Here is an 18065-nt window from a genome sequence, read left to right on the forward strand (position 1 = left end):
TGGTGCATATGTGATACGGAGATGACCATGATGCTGTATAGTAGTAACTTAACAGGAGAGGCATTTCCAAGATTTCCTCGTGAATGAATTGAATTGCTAACAAGGTTCTGCAATGATCATATTGGGAGTTGAGGTTTTTCTCCATCTGTGTTTTTCACTTTCTTTCTCGCCCAAAAATCAGTGGATTGGTGAAACGTTCTGAAACTCGGCAAGCTTCCAGTCATAAACGTGGCCTACAAGTGAGGTGAGTTCCATACTGATAGGACTAAAAATGATGGAGAAACAAGCCTCTAGTTTCCCAGTCTGTTTCCTCCTCATCCTGTTTACTGGGAAGGTCCCGAAATTGGGAGCAGAGCTCTAGTTTCCCAGTTGGGAAACTAGAGCCCTGCTCCCAATTTCGGGACCTTCCCAGTAAACAGGACGAGGAGGAAACAGAAAACGGGGCCGAAAACGGCATGGGTTTTCGCTGAGTTTCACACCCCTAATATATACAGTGTTCCCTCACTACTTTGCGGTTTTCTTTTCGCTGATTCGCTATTTTGCGGTTTTTCAATAAACTCTAAAAGAATATTAAAAATTACAATTAACAGCCTAAGAAAGGGAGAAGCCGAAGGGAGAGAAAAGGAGCCCAAGTGGCAACGGGAGCAGAAGGAGGCAATTCATTGACACAATTGGTTGATAAAGACTTAAAATAGTGCATAACTACTAAAATAATGTATAAATATTAAAATAAATATCGCAGTTTTTCAATAAACTCTAAAATAATATTAAAAATTACAATTAACAGCCTAAGAAAGGGCGGAAGGAGAAGCCGAAGGGAGAGGAAAGGAGCCCAAGTGGCAACGGGAGGAGAAGGAGGCAATTCATCAACACACAATTGGTTGATACTTAAAATAGTGTATAACGACTAAAATAATGTATAAATATTAAAATAAATATAGCAGTTTTTCAATAAACTCTAAAAGAATATAAAAAATTACAATTAACAGCCTAAGAAAGGGAGAAAGGAGAAGTCGAAGGGAGAGGAAAGGAGCCCAAGTGGCAACGGGAGGAGAAGGAGGCGTTTTATCAACACAAGATTGGTTGATAAAGACTTAAAATGTATAACTAAACTACTAAAATAATGTATAAATATTAAAATAAATATAGTGTCCCTACTTCGCGGATTTTCGCTTATTGTGGGTGGTCCTGGAATGTAAACCTCGCGATAAGTGAAGGAACACTGTACTCATCTACAAGGCGAACTAATGTATGTCGAGGATGAATTTTTATTCTACGGAGTGTTTTCAAATTATTATATTTTAGCAATGTTGTGACTCGCCTCAAGACGTGAGGAGAGGCAGGTAAGAAATTATTACGATTATGATTATTTTGAAGTGTGGTGAGACGTATCTGCTGATGACCCCCAACTCTACTCCTCCTTCCCACCGAAAGCTAAGGGAGGTGTCCTGACCCTAAACTGGTGCCCGTCATTGGTAATGGACTGGATGAAGACAAACAAGTTGAAACATAATCCAGACACGAAGAAGGTTTTTATTTCCGTGGTGTTGGGTATGGTTTTGTATGGATTTCTAACTGGTTTTTTAATACGATACTTTATTCTGTTTGTAGATTTTGAATTGTATTGAAATGTTTTTAATGTACTCCACTTGAGTCTCCTTGTGGAGAAAAAATAACAGTTTCAATCACCATCATCATCATCATTCATTATTCATAAACCTTCTAAGAAATGTATTAAACGTTTGAAGCCGCTTCGCGCACTCGGAGTTTCCAAAGGGCCGTAGTCGATGAAAAACATGATTCCGTGGAAGCCATCCTTAATGTGATGCCACGTCACCGGCACGCCGTTGTCTTCGAGGCGCTTCTTGTACAACAGGCCATCGTCACGGAGAACGTCGTACTCGCAGGTTACTAAGAAAGTCTCGGGGAGTTGGCGGATCATGTCGTCTTCGGCTACGAGTGGAGCAAACATAATATTGCCGGCTTCCTTGAACTGTTCATAAACTTCTTGATTGAATGGATCTGGCTCCATCGGCACATAACCCCGGGCCTTAAATTCGTCTGGAATGTAGTCTGGGTTTATCCATTGTCTATATTTCACCCACATATCGGGGGGCACATGGGCGTTCCTCATACAGCCATCCACATTCAAATGCTTCCCAGTCAGGTAGGTGATGCCGAGTTTGATGGCGCGTTTCTTAAACAGCGGGGGCACCGAATGGTTTTGCTGATACGAAGGCAAATTGAAATCCATTACCTGGAGGAACGGGTAGAGTAGGATCTGAGCTCGGAGCTTCGGGAGATCCTTCTTTGTTGCCAAATGTTGGCTAACGGCTGCGGCGAATGTTCCGCCACTACTGTCCCCACAAACAACGATGCGATTTGGATCCACTCCGTATTTTGTTGCGTTTTTCAAAAAGTGTGTCGTGGCAGTGCAGCAATCTAGAACCGGGGCTGGGAACAGATGCTCTGGAGCCAAACAAAACCTGAAACGGAAATGAGAAACCGCCTGAATTCTCTCGTCAACAACTATTCTGAACCGTTACTTGTTTGTGATACTAATACGGTGTCATTTGCGTAGCTTAAATTACACTATATAACACGATTTTCGTTCCTAGGGTACGAATGCCATTTCCTAATTGGTTCTATCATAGAAACATGGGGAAAAATTACTAAACTGCCGAAGCTTTGTTTTTGCAAGACATCGTGCAGCACATTTTGAGATTAAATTTGTTTCCAGGCTAAATACAAAGTTCTGGTCATCTATATATATAAAAGAGTGATGGCATCATGGCGACCCACAAAACAGCAAAACTACAGGCCCCCCAACCTCGAAATATGACAACACAACCCATCATCCACGCCTCTAGGTTGATACAACAAAAAGAAAAGAAAAATAAAGTCCTAATTAGAGAGAGAGGAATGATTGCTTTTATCCAATTGCTGCCAGTTAGAAGGCTAAGCTCCTCCAACTTGGTCTCCTAGCAACCCAATAAAAAATAATAAAAAACACTAAAAAATAATTAAAAACACTAAAAGATTAATACAATAAAATACTATAATAACAGAAAATAACTAAAAATAATACAAGAAAATAATAAAATATAATAAATAAAAAGATAACTTACAATAAAATTAATTTAAAAATACAAATAACGTCAAATAAAAATTACACAACAATTTTTAACCAATACCACCACCACTTTGCCACAGCAACGGGTGGCCGGGCACAGCGCTCCCAACGGCTCAGGTCCAGGCTATTTCTGAAATTGTATCTCCCTGTTTAGACCATTTGTGGCATTTCGGTCAACAGAGGAGGCCCTACTCTCAGTCCCACCCCTGTCACAAGTACGACTGGTGGGCACAAGAGAAGGCCTAGTTTGTGGCAGCCACAAAAATGAAGTTTCTGGAGTGGAACATCAACTTTCAAAGTAACGATCGCACAATGAAACAGGAATAACAATTTCAAACCAGGAACAAAACATTTTCCAAATTTGGATTACATACTGTGGACACGTGTGGACAATCGGATTTTAGACAAAGATGCTCAACCTTTTTTTTTTTGGAATCATCTCACCACTAGAACAAGTTGCTCTTCCTTAGGGAATCAGCACGGTCATGAATTGAAGGCACTTACTCAACAGACACAACCACAGAATCGCTTTTCCGGGCAATGTAGCGGCTGACCCTTTCATATGCTTCTGAAAAACACACAGTTGGAACCAATATTACTGATAGGTTTCATGATTGTGAATAGGCTACACTATCTGCTCATTTGTGTTCCCAGGAAAGTCAGGACATGACCGGAAGGATCCCATGTTCTCCTAACATTAAACTGGACCAGTGGGGATAGGGAAGAGAACACACCTACACGCAAGTCCTAACGGAACAAATTCAGGCACAGTTCAAGGTACAGGCTACTAAGCTTGTATTGATGGCAGGACGATCAAGACACTAATTCTGAATAATTCTGTTTTCATAAACTACGAAAACAGGTCGAACACTTCCCAAGTGTCTAGTACTGTGTGATGTATTATTATTATTATTATTATTATTATTATGACACAGCAAACAAGATAGATATGCTGGATTTTGTATCACAAAACCACAAGTCGAACACTTCCCAAGTGTTTAGGACTGTGTGATGTATTATTATTATTATTACTATTATTATTATTAAGTTTATTTATATTCCACTTTATCTCTCCCGAATGAGACTGAACCCAAAGGTTTATATATATATGCAAGTATACATAAATACAGACATACATGCATACTTCTGGCTGGAGTTACACTCCATGTTAATCATGTTGAAGTTTTACTGCTCGGTTTAATGTTTTATCTGATTTGTGCTGTCGTGTCTGGGCATGGCCCCATGTAAGCCACCCCGAGTCCCTCCGGGGAGATGGGGCGGGATATAAGAATAAAATTATTATTATTATTATTATTATTATTATTATTATTATTATTATTATTATTATTATTATTATTCCCTGTGCTGACTTACAAAATTGTTCGTAATGCTTCTAAACAATATAAGAAAGTATGATAGATCGACTCCTTTCTGAGAACTTACGAATGCTTCCAAACAAGCCGACTCCTCCATGAATTAAAACCACTCCTCTTCTGTTCCCAGCGGATGACGTTTTGGGCCAATAGACCCGCACGGGGATCTCGTCGAAGAATAAATCCTTGATGGTCAGCTTTGAGCTCTTCTTCAGCGGTATCCCGTTTATTATAACCCTCCAGATCTTGTATCGATGGCAAATGCCAAGCTTCTCGAGTATCACTCCCTGTCCACAAAAAAAGAAGAAGTTAGTATGACATGGATACAGCGGACACTAAATAGGAAATCGTGCAAATGAAAACAAGGTCACATTAAAATGTACATATATAAAAATTAAAGGGACCGCTTAAACTGTTTGTCTCATTTCAATAATGGATCCCGAAGATACTGTCCACACCTGTCCCCAAAATCCCAAACACACCATAGTCTAATACAGTGATGGCCAAGCTATGACACGCGTGTCAGCACTGACACGCCTAGCCATTTTTGCTGACACGCTACCGCATGCAGATTGATTGGATGACTATGTCTTTTGTGGCCAAATTTGGTGTGATTTGGTCCAGTGGTTTTGTTGTTTACTCCATGGGAATTATGCACATTACATTTATATATACATACTAGCTGTGCCCGGCCACGCGTTGCTGTGGCAAAGTGGTGGCGGTATCGGTTAAAAAGTGTTGCGTAATTTTTATTTGACGTTATTTGTATTTTTGAAATTAATTTTATTGTAAGTTATCTTTTTATTTATTATATTTTATTATTTGCTTGTATTATTTTTAGTTATTTTCTGTTATTATAGTATTTTATTGTATTAATTTTTTAGTGTTTTTAATTATTTTTAGTGTTTTTTATTATTTTTTATTGGGTTGCTAGGAGACCAAGTTGGAGGAGCTTAGCCTTCTAACTGGCAGCAATTGGATAAAAGCAATTATTCCTCTCCCTCTAATTAGGACTTTATTTTTCTTTTCTTTTTGTTGTATCAACCTAGAGGCATGGATGATGGGTTGTGTTGTCAAATTTCGAGGTTGGGGGGCCTGTAGTTTTGTTGTTTTGTGGGTCGCCGTGATGCCATCACTCTTTTATATATATAGATGTACATATAATTTGTAAGCCACTCTGAGTCCCCTTTGGGGTGAGAAGGGTGTGATACAAATGTAGTAAATAAATGCAGTAAATAAATAAATAATAAATAGATACATTTTAGACTTAGGCTCGCCCAAAGTCTGAAATGACTTGAAGGCACATAACAACAACAACAACAACAACAACAACAACAATCCTAATTAACTTGACTATCTCATTGGCCAGAAACAGGACCACACTTCCCATTGAAATTCTGATAAATGTATGTTGGGTTAAAATTGTTTTTATTTTTAAATATTGTATTGTTCTTTCATTGTTCTTGTTGTCGTCGTTGTTTTTGCACTACAAATAAGACATATGCAGGGTGCATAGGAATTTGTTCATTTTTTTTTTCTTCAAATGATCATTCGGCCCCTCAACAGTCTGAAGGATTGTGGACCGGCCCTCGGATTAAAAAGTTTGAGGACCCCTGGTCAAAAACATCTGGGGACCCAGGTTGAGAACCACCTATCTAAGAGGACCAGTATGGTCACACTCCGCCTGTCCAGTTCCCACGTAGGTCATCCACCAAGGCCACCAAGGCCATTCCCGTCTCCTGTCCCAGCCTGAAACCGGATCGAAATGGATCTAGAATGATGGAGAAACCAGGAGGAACTTACCAGCAACATTAAAGCTCGTGTGACAAAATTAGTAAACCGCATGATTCTGGATTGTGGGACTCCTTGGGGGATGTGAGTCCTTGCGATATCGTAACACACTCCCCGTACAAATAGGAAGACCAGGACGAAAACGCTCAAATATGACACCAGCGTCCATAGAAGCGAAGCCAACAGCATTCCTTCGGCTCTGCGGCGACGGAGATATCTCCTCTCGTCCCGGGAAACTTCAGAGGTTCAGCCTCAGCTCAACCCGTCCCACGTTTATAGCAAGTCGGTCGACAAGAGACGGGAACCAGGAGTGGCAAACGTGTAGCCCTTGCCTTCTGTGCGGTTGCAATTCTCTTTAAATAGGGATTAGTACGATTCATCAAGGCTAATTAGTTATTTCATCAAAGTTACGAGAGCAACGTCCTTTGAATTGCAAACGAGGGAGCTTTTCGCAATGCTCGTTGCGATCCAAATACTTGGCGCCTGAACACAGTCTGCTCCCTCGTTAAGCCTCCGTGGGAAGGGATTTCGGTTTGCCCCTGTTTCTGGAAACCGGTGTGCAAAGATGACCTCGATCTTTCATCCGCATGGAACAAATATTGGTACAACCACACCCAGGAATAAGGTGACCCGGTGATATAGATCAGTGGTTTCCAACCTGTGGTTCACGAACCACCAGTGGTCCACAAGAATGAAACTATAGTCCACGGCCTCAACTTTACTACACCATTGTGTCAAAACCACACAGCAACTAGAGCAACTGGTCTTGTGAAACATTCTTATAGTGCCGAGGTGACTGGGATGTCGGTCCCTGGTCAAAGAAGTCCATGATCAAAGTGGTTCCTGGTCAAGTGGTTCCTGGTCAAATTGGTCCCTGGTCAAGTGGTTCCTGGTCAAATTGGTCCCTGGACGAAGTGGTTCCTGGTCAAGTGGTTCCTGGTCAAATTGGTCCCTGGACGAAGTGGTTCCTGGTCAAGTGGTTCCTGGTCAAATTGGTCCCTGGACAAAGTGGTTCCTGGTCAAATTGGTCCCTGGACAAAGTGGTTCCTGGTCAAGTGGTTCCTGGTCAAATTGGTCCCTGGACGAAGTGGTTCCTGGTCAAGTGGTTCCTGGTCAAATTGGTCCCTGGACAAAGTGGTTCCTGGTCAAATTGGTCCCTGGACAAAGTGGTTCCTGGTCAAGTGGTTCCTGGTCAAATTGGTCCCTGGACGAAGTGGTTTCTGGTCAAAGTGGTCTCTGGTCAAAGAGGTCCCTGGTCAAGTGGTCCCTGGTCAAACTGGTTCCTGGTCAAAGTAGTCCCTGGTAAAACTGGTCCCTGGTCAAAGTGGTTCCTGGTCAAAGTAGTCCCTGGTGCATCTACCAAGCTTGTAACTCTATGGAGAAAAGAGATGAGATGTGTCTGGCAGGACTTGTTCTTGAGGAATCCATGTTGACTTTTAGCAATCACAGCATTCCTTCCTAAGTGATTGTAGGCTGCCTCGTCCATGATGTCCCTGGTTAAAGTGGTTCCTGGTCAAAGCGGTTCCTGGTCAAAGTGGTCCCTGGTCAAAGAGGTCCCTGATTACCAAGCTTGTAACTCTCTCGAGAAAAGAGATGAGATGTGTCTGGCAGGACTTGTTCTTGAGAAATCCATGCTGACTTTGAGCAACCACAGCATTCCTTCCTAAGTGATTGTAGGCTGCCTCGTCCATGACCTGCTCCAGGATCTTTCCTGGTCTTGATGTCAGGCTGATCGGACATCATTCATGGTTTGGATCTTCCTTTTTCCCCCTTCTTGGAGATAGATCGGGACAACATTGGCCCTTTTCCAGTCTGCTGGGACTTTCCCCGTTTCCTGGATTACGAGGAAATCTGAAGACGAGCCAGAGCAAGTTCAACCACAAGGAGGCAGTAAGATCATATCCTACTAACCTGAGAGGGAAATCTCATGTCAACATTGCCTCCTATGACTCCAACACCATGTTTTAGTTCCACCTCGGATTTGTTATAAGAAGTAAACCAGCCATGTTTGTTTACCCTGTGATAACTATGGAAAGAGCAAGTACGTCTTGAGGACAAGAGCTATATTGTCCAAGTAGACGAGCCCAAGGCGATTTACACAACGGGGGGGAAAACATCATTCTTCAATTCACCTATAAGCTGTATTTGGAGATACAATCTCTCTGAGAGCCACATAAAGTCCTAAGCGGTCTTGGAATGCGATCCAAGGGAGCTTTAAAGTTTTTAATTGTGTACATGGAAGTATTGCATAGTTTGGAATTGTGTAAGTATAAGCATTGTTGTTGTTGAGTGCCTTCAAGTGATTTCTAACCTACACCGTGCTTAAGGTGAACTTAGCAAAGTGTTTTCTTGGCAGGATTTCTTTGGAAGGCGTTTCCCTCTGACCATAAGGATTATATGGCAGTGTAGGCATACAATTTAGTTCAATGCGGTCAAGATGGATTCTGAAATTGCGTTATGTGTCAGTGTAGATCCAGACTGAGAGAGTGTGCCACCTAATGGTTTACATGGTTTGAATGGGGATTTGAACCTGAGTTTCTATATATGATATATTAGGGCTGTGCAAAGCTTCGGAGGTCCGTTTCATCATTTGGAAATTCGTATGACTCGTTACTACAAATCTCCAAATTACTAATCTATAGAAATGTGCGATCCATTAAAAAAATGGTTCAAGGGTCATTACAAAAATTAGGGTACGCAGACATTTTATTTCTAAAGTGTTTCTAAAATTGTTAGTGAAAAACTCGTTACTATACCGAGAGCAACGAAATTTCGTTATTTTTCCGTTATCGCAATTGCGCATGTGGGGAAATTTGGGGTGCTTTCTCCCTCGTTTTTACACCTATTGGAGTGAAACTTGCTACAGTGGTAGAACACATTGTCCATTGTTTGCCCACCAAATTTCAGAACATTTTGCTTATCCATGAATTTTTGATGAATTTTTATTTTTTTTATAAACAACATTTTTTAAAAGAAAACTACAGGAGCGATCTCCTTGTTAATAGAAGTAATCAATAAGCAGAGTATCTACCTATGTGGTTATGGGAGTTCCAGCACTCAAAAGCCGTCTTACTTGGAGAGCAGCATTGTGCAAGGAAGTACTTAAAGTAGATGTCAACAACAGGGTTTATGGGATTCTCGATGGAGCAATGTAATATTTTCCTTCCCAGACCCAGTTTGATTACAAATGGAAAGACACCTGCTAATCTATCTATATGAAAATGTATTGTCAGTTTGTAGGACTGAGTTAACAAAACAAAAAAAAACCCACTGGAGCAAATGCCACCAGATTTGGCCACAATACACCAACACATCCAAGGTATGACCTCCACTCAAAAAGACCTAAACAAATAAACAGGAATGGATAGCCTTGCAGCTTCAAAGCCTGGCTGCTTCTCAATACTTTATTTGCCATACCACCAGACTATGCCAAAGCAATGCGTGGCCGGGCACAGCTAATATATATATATATATATATATATATATATCAGAGTAATTCGCAGCGTAGCAGCAGTTGTATGTTGTCAATTGGAGCACAGAACGAAGAGACGTCAGAAATGATGTTAAAAATATATGCAAAGCTTTAATGTACAAGACAAAACAGAATTGCAGACGAACACAGGCTTGGCTTTCACTCTAGGCAGACACAAACTCAGAACAGAGCAAGATCTCAACTGAACGCAATCAGCAATGTACAAACACACACTTGAGTCTGGATACTCCCCAGACACACACACACACACACACACACACACATATATATATATATATATATATATATATATATATATATATATAGAGAGAGAGAGAGAGAGAGAGAGAGTAATGTGCATAATTAGGACTGAGTCAACAACAAAACCACTGGACCAAATTGCACCAAATTTGGCCACAAAACTAATCACTTTCCAAGGAGTGGCCATCAAAAAAAAAAGAAAGAAAACAGAGACAAGGCTAGAAAAATCCCTCAAAATAAAATTAAAAACACTATGCACATGTACAAGAAGAAAATGGCCAGGCTTTGAGGCTGCGAGGCTATTCCACTTGACCAACAAAGGATTCCCATACGCCACAGCAACACGTGGCCAGGCACAGTGAGTTTAAGCTAAAATTGCTGAAAATGAAGAGAATTTTATGAAAATGTGCCAGTTTAGAGTACCTAAATCAGCAGTATTTACTAGCTAGTGCTCTTAGGGTGAAAAGGGAGGGACCAAGGTGTGGTTGGGAAGGAACGCATAATTCCTTAATAGCGTTAAAACTCGCCAGCGTTGCATTTCTGGGAGAGCAGACGTTGGGAAAAATCAGCTGCAATTATATAGGAACTCGGATGACCTGAGCGTAGTGTAATAACGAACCGGTTGAGAACTCGAGTTGAAAGTCTATATAAACAGGTGATAGTGATGTTATGAATAGTCATCCTGCATTATGTGGTTAGCTGTCAGCCTGGCTGCGACAAACTCAGCATAAATATGCTCATGATTAAATTTACATGCATGTAATTGAGACAGATTGGAAGCGACAAGGCGCTTCTTTCCAAATTGCGCGACAGGTTGATGGTATCAGAAAGATACGGCTCTGTCGAGAACTCGCAGCGCGGAGGGAAACGGATCGTTCAGCCCCCATTGAAAGTCATCGAGCACTTTCTCTTCCTCTGCCGGAAAATAACACTATGTTCCTGGGTTATAAATGTCATTTAGTCGTTGGTTCTACCATAAAAAACATGGAAAATGTTGATTAAACTTTTTAAAAAACTGGGAGATCCTGCAATAGCACATTTTGAAGGAATATCTCACCATTGATTCTCAACCATTTCCACATACCGTATATACTCGGGTATAAGCCAAGTTTTTCAGCGTTTTTTTATGAACGAAAAGCCGCCCTCGGCTTATACTCGAGTGAAGGTCCAGGTCGGCTTATACTTGAGTATACAGGTAATTAGAGTTGGACAGTCTTATTAAAGTCTTATTATTACAGTTTTATGTAAATATTCAAAAACATTTAACCTACCAATGCCTTAATTAATGTAATTTTATCGGTATCTATTTTTATCTTTGAAATTTACTGGTAACTGCTATACAGTAGAGTCTCACTTATCCAACATAAACGGGCCGGCAGAATGTTGGATAAGCGAATATGTTGGATAATAAGGAGGCATTAAGGAAAAGCCTATTAAACATCAAATTAGGTTATGATTTTACAAATGAAACACCAAAACATCATGTTAGACAACAAATTTGGCAGAAAGAGTAGTTCAATAGTAAAGTAGTAATGCTATGTAGTAATTACTGTATTTACTAATTTAGCACCAAAATATCACGATATATTGAAAACATTAACTACAAAAATGCGTTGGATAATCCAGAACATTGGATAAGCGAGTGTTGGATAAGTGAGACTCTACTGTATCTTAAATTACAGTTTTATGTAAATATACAAAAATGTTTAACCTACCGATGTCTTAATTAATGTAATTTTATCGGTATCTATTTTTATTTTTGAAATTTACTGGTAACTGCTACATTTCCCACCCTCATCTTATACTCGAGTCAACACGTTTTCCCGTTTTTTTGTGGTAAAATTAGTTTCCTCGGCTTATATTCGGGTTGGCTTATACTCGAGTATACACAGTAGTTTGCAGCAGACACAAAAAAACAAGATTTCCAGAGTAGAACAACCCACTTCTTTCTGCACTGACCCGTTCTTATAGGCATTTTATAAAATTTATTAAATAACGGAAATTCGGGCGGGTGCACTTGAATTCAAATGGCCCAAAGTCAATGAGAAACATCATCCCGTGAAAGCCGTCCTTGACGTGATGCCACGTCACGGGGACGCCGTTGTCCTCGAGACGTTTCTTGTACAAGAGCCCGTCGTCTCGGACGACGTCGTATTCGCAGGTTAGTAAGAAAGTCTCGGGGAGCCGGCGGACCACGTCGTCCTCTGCCAAAAGTGGAGAAAACATTGGCTGGAAGCCTTCTTTGTACAACTCGTAAAGTTCCTCACAAAATGGGACGGGCTCCAACGGGACGTAGCCCCTGGCCTTGAATTCATCTGGGATGTGGTCGGCGCTCACCCACTTCTTGTATTTCGCCAACAAGTCCTGGGGCACGTGGGCGTTCTTCATCAGGCCATCCACTTTGGCTAGCCTTCCCGTCAGGTACGTCACTCCCAATTGGATGGCCCGCTTCTTAAACAAAACGGGGATCGAGTGGTTTTGTTGATAAGAAGGCAGGTTGAAGTCCACGGCCTGGAGGAACGGGTAGATGAGGATCTGGGCGCGGAGCTTCGGGAGGTCCTTCTTTGTCGCCAGATGTTGACAAACGGCGGCAGCAAATGTGCCTCCGCTGCTGTCTCCGCAAACGGCAATGCGATTCGGGTCCACTCCGTATTTTGTTGCGTTTCTCAAGAAGTGTATGGTCGCCGTGCAGCAGTCCAGAACCGGGACCGGGAAAGGATGCTCTGGAGCGAGGCGAAACCTGAAACAGAAACCAGAAAATACTTGAACCCATAAATCTTTATGATGCATTCTGAGAAATGCAATTTTTAGTTTCCACGTAAGACGTGGAAAAAGTTGGTTCTCGCAGAAGCAGAGGCAGCAGGAGGACATTTTTTGCTCCCTGGCTTCAGGTAGGATTTGGCTAAGATTTGGCTAAGATTTGAAACTGAGTGTGGGCTTGGCTCCTGTGGTCAAAGTCTAACTGTTGTGTGACTGTTGTGTTGAAAGAGAGCCAGGTACTTGACTGACAGCAGCCATTGTCCCCTGTTAATTGGGTGCCTGGGAAAGCTATATTTGCCAGTGTTGCACCCGATTTCCTGCTTCTTAGCGGGGGATTGGACTGGATGGCCCATGAGGTCTCTTCCAACTCTACTATTCTATGATTCTATCTTTGAGGGCCTCATATTCCATGGAGTTTATGCTGGGTGGTTTTTGGTTGATGCTAAACACATTCAGTACCCATTGAAAGTCATCAAGTACCTTCTCTTTCTCTACCAGAGATCATTACTATGTTCCTGATATATCAATGTCATTTCCTAATTGGTTCTAAAAGTAAAGGTAAAGGTTTCCCCTGACATTAAGTCTAGTCGAGACTGACTCTCGGGGTTGGTGCTCATCTCCATTTCTAAGCCGAAGAGCCGGCGTTGTCCGTAGACACCTCTAAGGGTCATGTGGCCACTGGCATGACTGCATGGAGCACCGTTACCTTTCCGCCAGAGCATTACTCACATTTGCATGTTTTCGTACTGCTAGGCTGTCAGAAGCTGGGGCTAACAGTGGGAGCTCACCCTGCTCCTTGGATTCGAGCCACCAACCTTTCGGTCAGCAAGTTAAGCAGCTCATAGTGTGGGACACAGCTTTCGTGACACCTCGCTGCTCGAACAAGGGATTCCTTTGCAACCCAGACCCCAAATGAAACGTGATGCCACTTACCCAACACATACAACCACGGAATCACTTCTCCGGGAAATGTAGCGATTCACCCTTTCGTAAGCTTCTGAAAAACAGGAGAGTTTTCTGACTATTTAAGAAAGACGCCAATACTCCCTATCGAAATCGGTTCCCTGAGGGAACTGTTCCAAGCCTTTGCTAGTTTTGGACAATAGTACGGTGTCATCTGTGTAACGTAAATTACAGTATGTAACTCAAATTTTTGTTCCTGGGCTATCAACGTCATTTCCTAATTGGTTCCATCTCAACCAATTCAACCTAATTTGTGCTATGGAATATAAATAGATAACCGTAGGACATACTGATGCTTCCAAACAACCCAACGCCTCCATGGAGATAGACCATTCCTCTTCTGTTCCCGGAAGACTCTGTTTTAGGCCAATACACTCGCACAGGAACGCCGTCGAAAAGCAGATCCTTGATGATCAATGCCGAGTTCTTCCTTAATGGCGGTATCCCATTACACATAGTCCTCCAGGCTGTATACCTTCGGCAAATACCGAGTTTCTCATACAAGATTCCCTATTTGTAAAAGGAATGGGAAATAATTTGCAGTTACATTTACTTCACATCAAATGAATGAATTTTATTATTACTGTCAAGGAGCAGGTAGCTATATATATATATATCACATACATATACCTAGACATGACTATATAATGTGTATATATTTAAATATCTATCTATCTATATATATATATATATATATATCACACACACACATGTATGCATGACTATATAATATATATATGTCACACACATATACATGTATATATATACACATATACAAATACATATTCATATACATGACTATAATATGTATATATTACACACATATACATATACATATACATGACTATAATATATATATATTAGACATGTCTGAAAAATCGTTTTGAATCGTATATCGGAATTATTTTGGATTGTTCTCGCTTTTTGATACGCATTCCAAGACATTGTCTCACAGCACAACCAGCAATGTAATTCAAACCATTGTTGGACCATTCTCTAATTGACTCTTAATGTTTAGTTAATTTCCCCCCCGCCCAAAAAAATTTTTTAATATATTTTTTAAAATATTTTTTAATTTTTGTTTTGTTTCTGCAAACTACCTTGAAGCTTCCACGATGGACGCAAAGGTGGGGGTTAACGTCCTCTGCGTCCACATGGAAGATTGCCACACAAGCCCGGTGTGTAGCGATTGCGCATGCGCGTCTGCCATTTTAGAAACATTTAGAATCATTACGAATTTTCGGAAATATCTGAAATTTTTGGGTGAAAAAATCGGAAATACTTTCTATATTGAAGCGCCAGCGCCCCCTACTTTAGAAACGAGAATTGAAACATTTTTTTCATCAATCGGACATGCTATATATATATATATATATATATATATATATATATATCACACACACACACACATATATATATATATACACACACACATACATATACATATACATGACTATTATAAATATATGTATATATTACACATATATACACAGACATATATATATACATATACATAACTATACACACACACATATATATATACGCATACATACATATACATATACATGAAATTGGGGGGAACTTACCAGCCTGAGCGCATAATTCGAAAGGAAATTGTAGAAGCGCAGTTTGGTGTATTCCTGGATCCCCGTGGGGACGTGTGTCCTGGTGATGTCGTAATATATCCCCCAGGCCAGAAGCAAGAACAGGGCGGAAAGGCTGAGGTAGGAGACGAGACCCCAGAGCGCTGAGCCGAGCTCCATGCCGACGTCGGGCGGAAGGAGGACCGCCTCTCATCCCGGGAGCCTCTCTTCTGAGCGAGACGTCTCCCCGAGTCTCCCAAGTTATAGTCAAACTTCATCCTCCTCCCACGTAATTATCCCGTTGGGAAAGAAACCGGTTGCTTTAGGAGCTGAACGGCTCTCCTTGCATTTTTCAGCCTCGGACGGTTTGCTCAGAGTGTCAGTACTTGGCAGCTCGTTGTGCCGCCGTTCCCGTCCCTCCCTACTGTCCATCCTGGATGATTGAGCGCTCGCTGCTCGTTTCTGACTGCAATAGAAAAGTCACGTCTCACTCTTGTCTTACAGTTGCACAACCCTGCAAGGTGCTCGACAATGACTCGGCGGGCGAGCTCGTTTCTGTGGGAAGGGATTCCACCAGGCAACATCCTTTTGTGGTGCAGACATATCTACTTTGACATATATTGCGTCTATCGCCAGGGTGAGTTGTCGAAATCGTAGAAATCAGGCTGAGAAACACACAATGCGATTGCTTCGGATGTTGCGCAAGGAGTTATCAGTCGCCTCCTTGCGCCGCATCCACCGCAACTAGCCAATCATCTATATATTTTCCAACGAAAGGCTTTGCGATCCACTTAACGCGAACCCTAGAGAAGATGGATCACGTTGTAACAACGCTCATCTTGATGCTGTTTCCTTGCGCTCAACATCTGCAAAAATGTTGTATCGCAACTCTGAAAGGATTTTGCACATTTCCCCACGCGAGGCACAATTACCGTAGGAGATAAAGCCGGTAGATTAGCAAGTATGATGATGGAATATGTCAAGAGATGACAACGAATGTCCTCAACAATTAATCAGCTTAATGAATTTGTCAATAAATTAAACAGTAGGTTGATGGTAATCCGAAGAGCGCAATGGGAGGTCATGGGTGTGGCATCATCTTTCCGGATTAATATTTTTAATTCCAGGTAGTGTCATTTACACATACACATATATATGGCTGTGTGATCGATGGAAAAATATTTCTAAACTCATTACTAAATTCTAAAGTGTTTCTATAGTGTCGGTTGCGAAAATTACGTTACCGTAACGAGAGTAACAAAATTTGGTGACTTGTTCGCTCTCGTAATTGCGCAAGTTTACATACACACATATATATAGGGCTTTGTGATCAATGGAAAAATATTTCAAAACTTATTACTAAATTCTAAAGTGTTTCTACAGTGTCGTTCGCGAAAATTACGTTACCGTAACGAGAGTAACAAAATTTGGTGACTTGTTCGCTCTCGTAATTGAGCGAGTTTACATACACACATATATATAGGGCTTTGTGATCGATGGAAAAATATTTCTAAACTCATGACTAAATTCTAAATTGTTTCTACAGTGTCGTTCGCGAAAATTATGTTACCGTAACAAGAGTAACGAAATTTGGTGACTTTTTCGCTCTAGTAATTGTGCATGTTTACACATACACACACATATATATGGCTTTGTGATTGATGGAAAAATATTTCTAAACTCATTATTAAATTCTAAAGTGTTTCTACAGTGTCGTTCGCGAAAATTACATTACCGTAACGAGAGTAATGAAAATTGGTGACTTTTTCGCTCTCTTAATTGCGCAAGTTTCACACACACATATATAGGGCTTTGTGATCGATGGAAAAATATTTCTAAACTCATTACTAAATTCTAAATTGTTTCTAAAGTGTATTTTGTGAACATTTCATTACCGTAACGAGAGTAACGAAATTTCATGACTTTTTAGTTCCCGTAATTGCACAAGTAGGGAGACTTCACGGGCTCCTATCTCCCTCGTTTTGACAGCCATTGGTGTGAAATTCACTACAGTGGTAGAACACATTGACCACTCTTAGCCACTGTTAGGGATTATGGGAGTTGAAGTCCAAAACACCTGGAGGGAGGGCCAAAGTTGGCCCATGCCTGGCTTTTAAAGGAGAGCGGTGTCCAACTTCCACTTTATCCAATGGTCAGGAGTTCTGGGAATTGTAGTCCAAACCCTGGAAGACCCAAGGTGTAGAACATCCTAGGTGAGTTGGTCCTCCACGCGGCCCCCTCGCTTTCTTCATCCCTTTTCTCGTCTCTGCCGGAGGAATTCGCAGATTTCCTGTTGATACAGCTCTCGCAGGAATGCAGATCACACACCAGTTTGACGTCTCGCTCCAGGCGCCGAAAATTGCCCAACTTCACCTCTGTTCAGCTTAGTGCCCACGTCCTTTTTGCAAAACGGGGACGACCCGAAATGTCTTTTCACGCCGGTCAGGGTTCGTTGTTTAACTCGTCGTGCCTGGACCTGTTCCACGTCACTTCTTGACTTGCTGGTTATCTGGCTTCAGATCTATGCACAATCGTCGCCTAATGTTTACATGTGTTTTAAATTGTTGTTTAATTTATTGTCAAACACTTTCATGGACAGAATCACTGGATCACTGTGAGTTTTCCAGGATGTATGGCCATGTTCCAGAAGCATTCGTTCCTGACATTTCGCCCACATCTATATATATGTCCACTTACACAGCCTCCACAAACAGCTCAAGTCGAAAATT

The 18065-nt window shown here is 41.3% G+C and overlaps 2 protein-coding genes across 2 annotated transcripts; both read right to left on the reverse strand.

The window, feature by feature from the left end:
* Positions 1-1513: 1513 nt before the first annotated feature.
* On the reverse strand, positions 1514-7187 carry LOC100557849 (arylacetamide deacetylase-like 4). The gene is made up of 4 exons (XM_003229179.4): positions 6310-7187; positions 4577-4793; positions 3638-3701; positions 1514-2486 (listed from the first exon to the last, which is right to left on the reverse strand). The coding sequence occupies exons 1-4, from the start codon at positions 6484-6486 to the stop codon at positions 1712-1714; spliced, it is 1233 nt and encodes a 410-aa protein (XP_003229227.2). The 5' UTR covers positions 6487-7187; the 3' UTR covers positions 1514-1711.
* A 1882-nt stretch (positions 7188-9069) lies between these two features.
* Positions 9070-18033, reverse strand: LOC100557651 (arylacetamide deacetylase-like 4). Its single transcript, XM_003229178.4, has 4 exons — positions 15340-18033; positions 14044-14263; positions 13724-13787; positions 9070-12770 (listed from the first exon to the last, which is right to left on the reverse strand). Exons 1-4 carry the CDS (start codon positions 15514-15516, stop codon positions 11996-11998), a joined length of 1236 nt encoding a protein of 411 aa, XP_003229226.1. The 5' UTR covers positions 15517-18033; the 3' UTR covers positions 9070-11995.
* Between the last annotated feature and the right edge of the window lie 32 nt (positions 18034-18065).

This window comes from Anolis carolinensis, unplaced genomic scaffold (genome assembly GCF_035594765.1).
Source record: "Anolis carolinensis isolate JA03-04 unplaced genomic scaffold, rAnoCar3.1.pri scaffold_15, whole genome shotgun sequence".
Lineage (NCBI taxonomy): Eukaryota > Metazoa > Chordata > Lepidosauria > Squamata > Dactyloidae > Anolis > Anolis carolinensis.

Excerpts from the sequence above, each read along its gene's own strand:
- LOC100557849 (XM_003229179.4), bottom strand. The coding sequence starts at position 6,486 with ATGCTGTTGGCTTCGCTTCTATGGACGCTGGTGTCATATTTGAGCGTT. Across the intron at positions 4,794-6,309 it reads CACGAGCTTTAATGTTGCTG|GGAGTGATACTCGAGAAGCT; the intron begins GTAAGTTCCTCC and ends TTTTGTGGACAG. Across the intron at positions 3,702-4,576 it reads CGGCTTGTTTGGAAGCATTC|AAGCATATGAAAGGGTCAGC; the intron begins GTAAGTTCTCAG and ends TGTGTTTTTCAG.
- LOC100557651 (XM_003229178.4), bottom strand. The coding sequence starts at position 15,516 with ATGGAGCTCGGCTCAGCGCTCTGGGGTCTCGTCTCCTACCTCAGCCTT. Across the intron at positions 13,788-14,043 it reads TGGGTTGTTTGGAAGCATCA|AAGCTTACGAAAGGGTGAAT; the intron begins GTATGTCCTACG and ends CCTGTTTTTCAG. Across the intron at positions 12,771-13,723 it reads TCCGTGGTTGTATGTGTTGG|GTTTCGCCTCGCTCCAGAGC; the intron begins GTAAGTGGCATC and ends TTTCTGTTTCAG.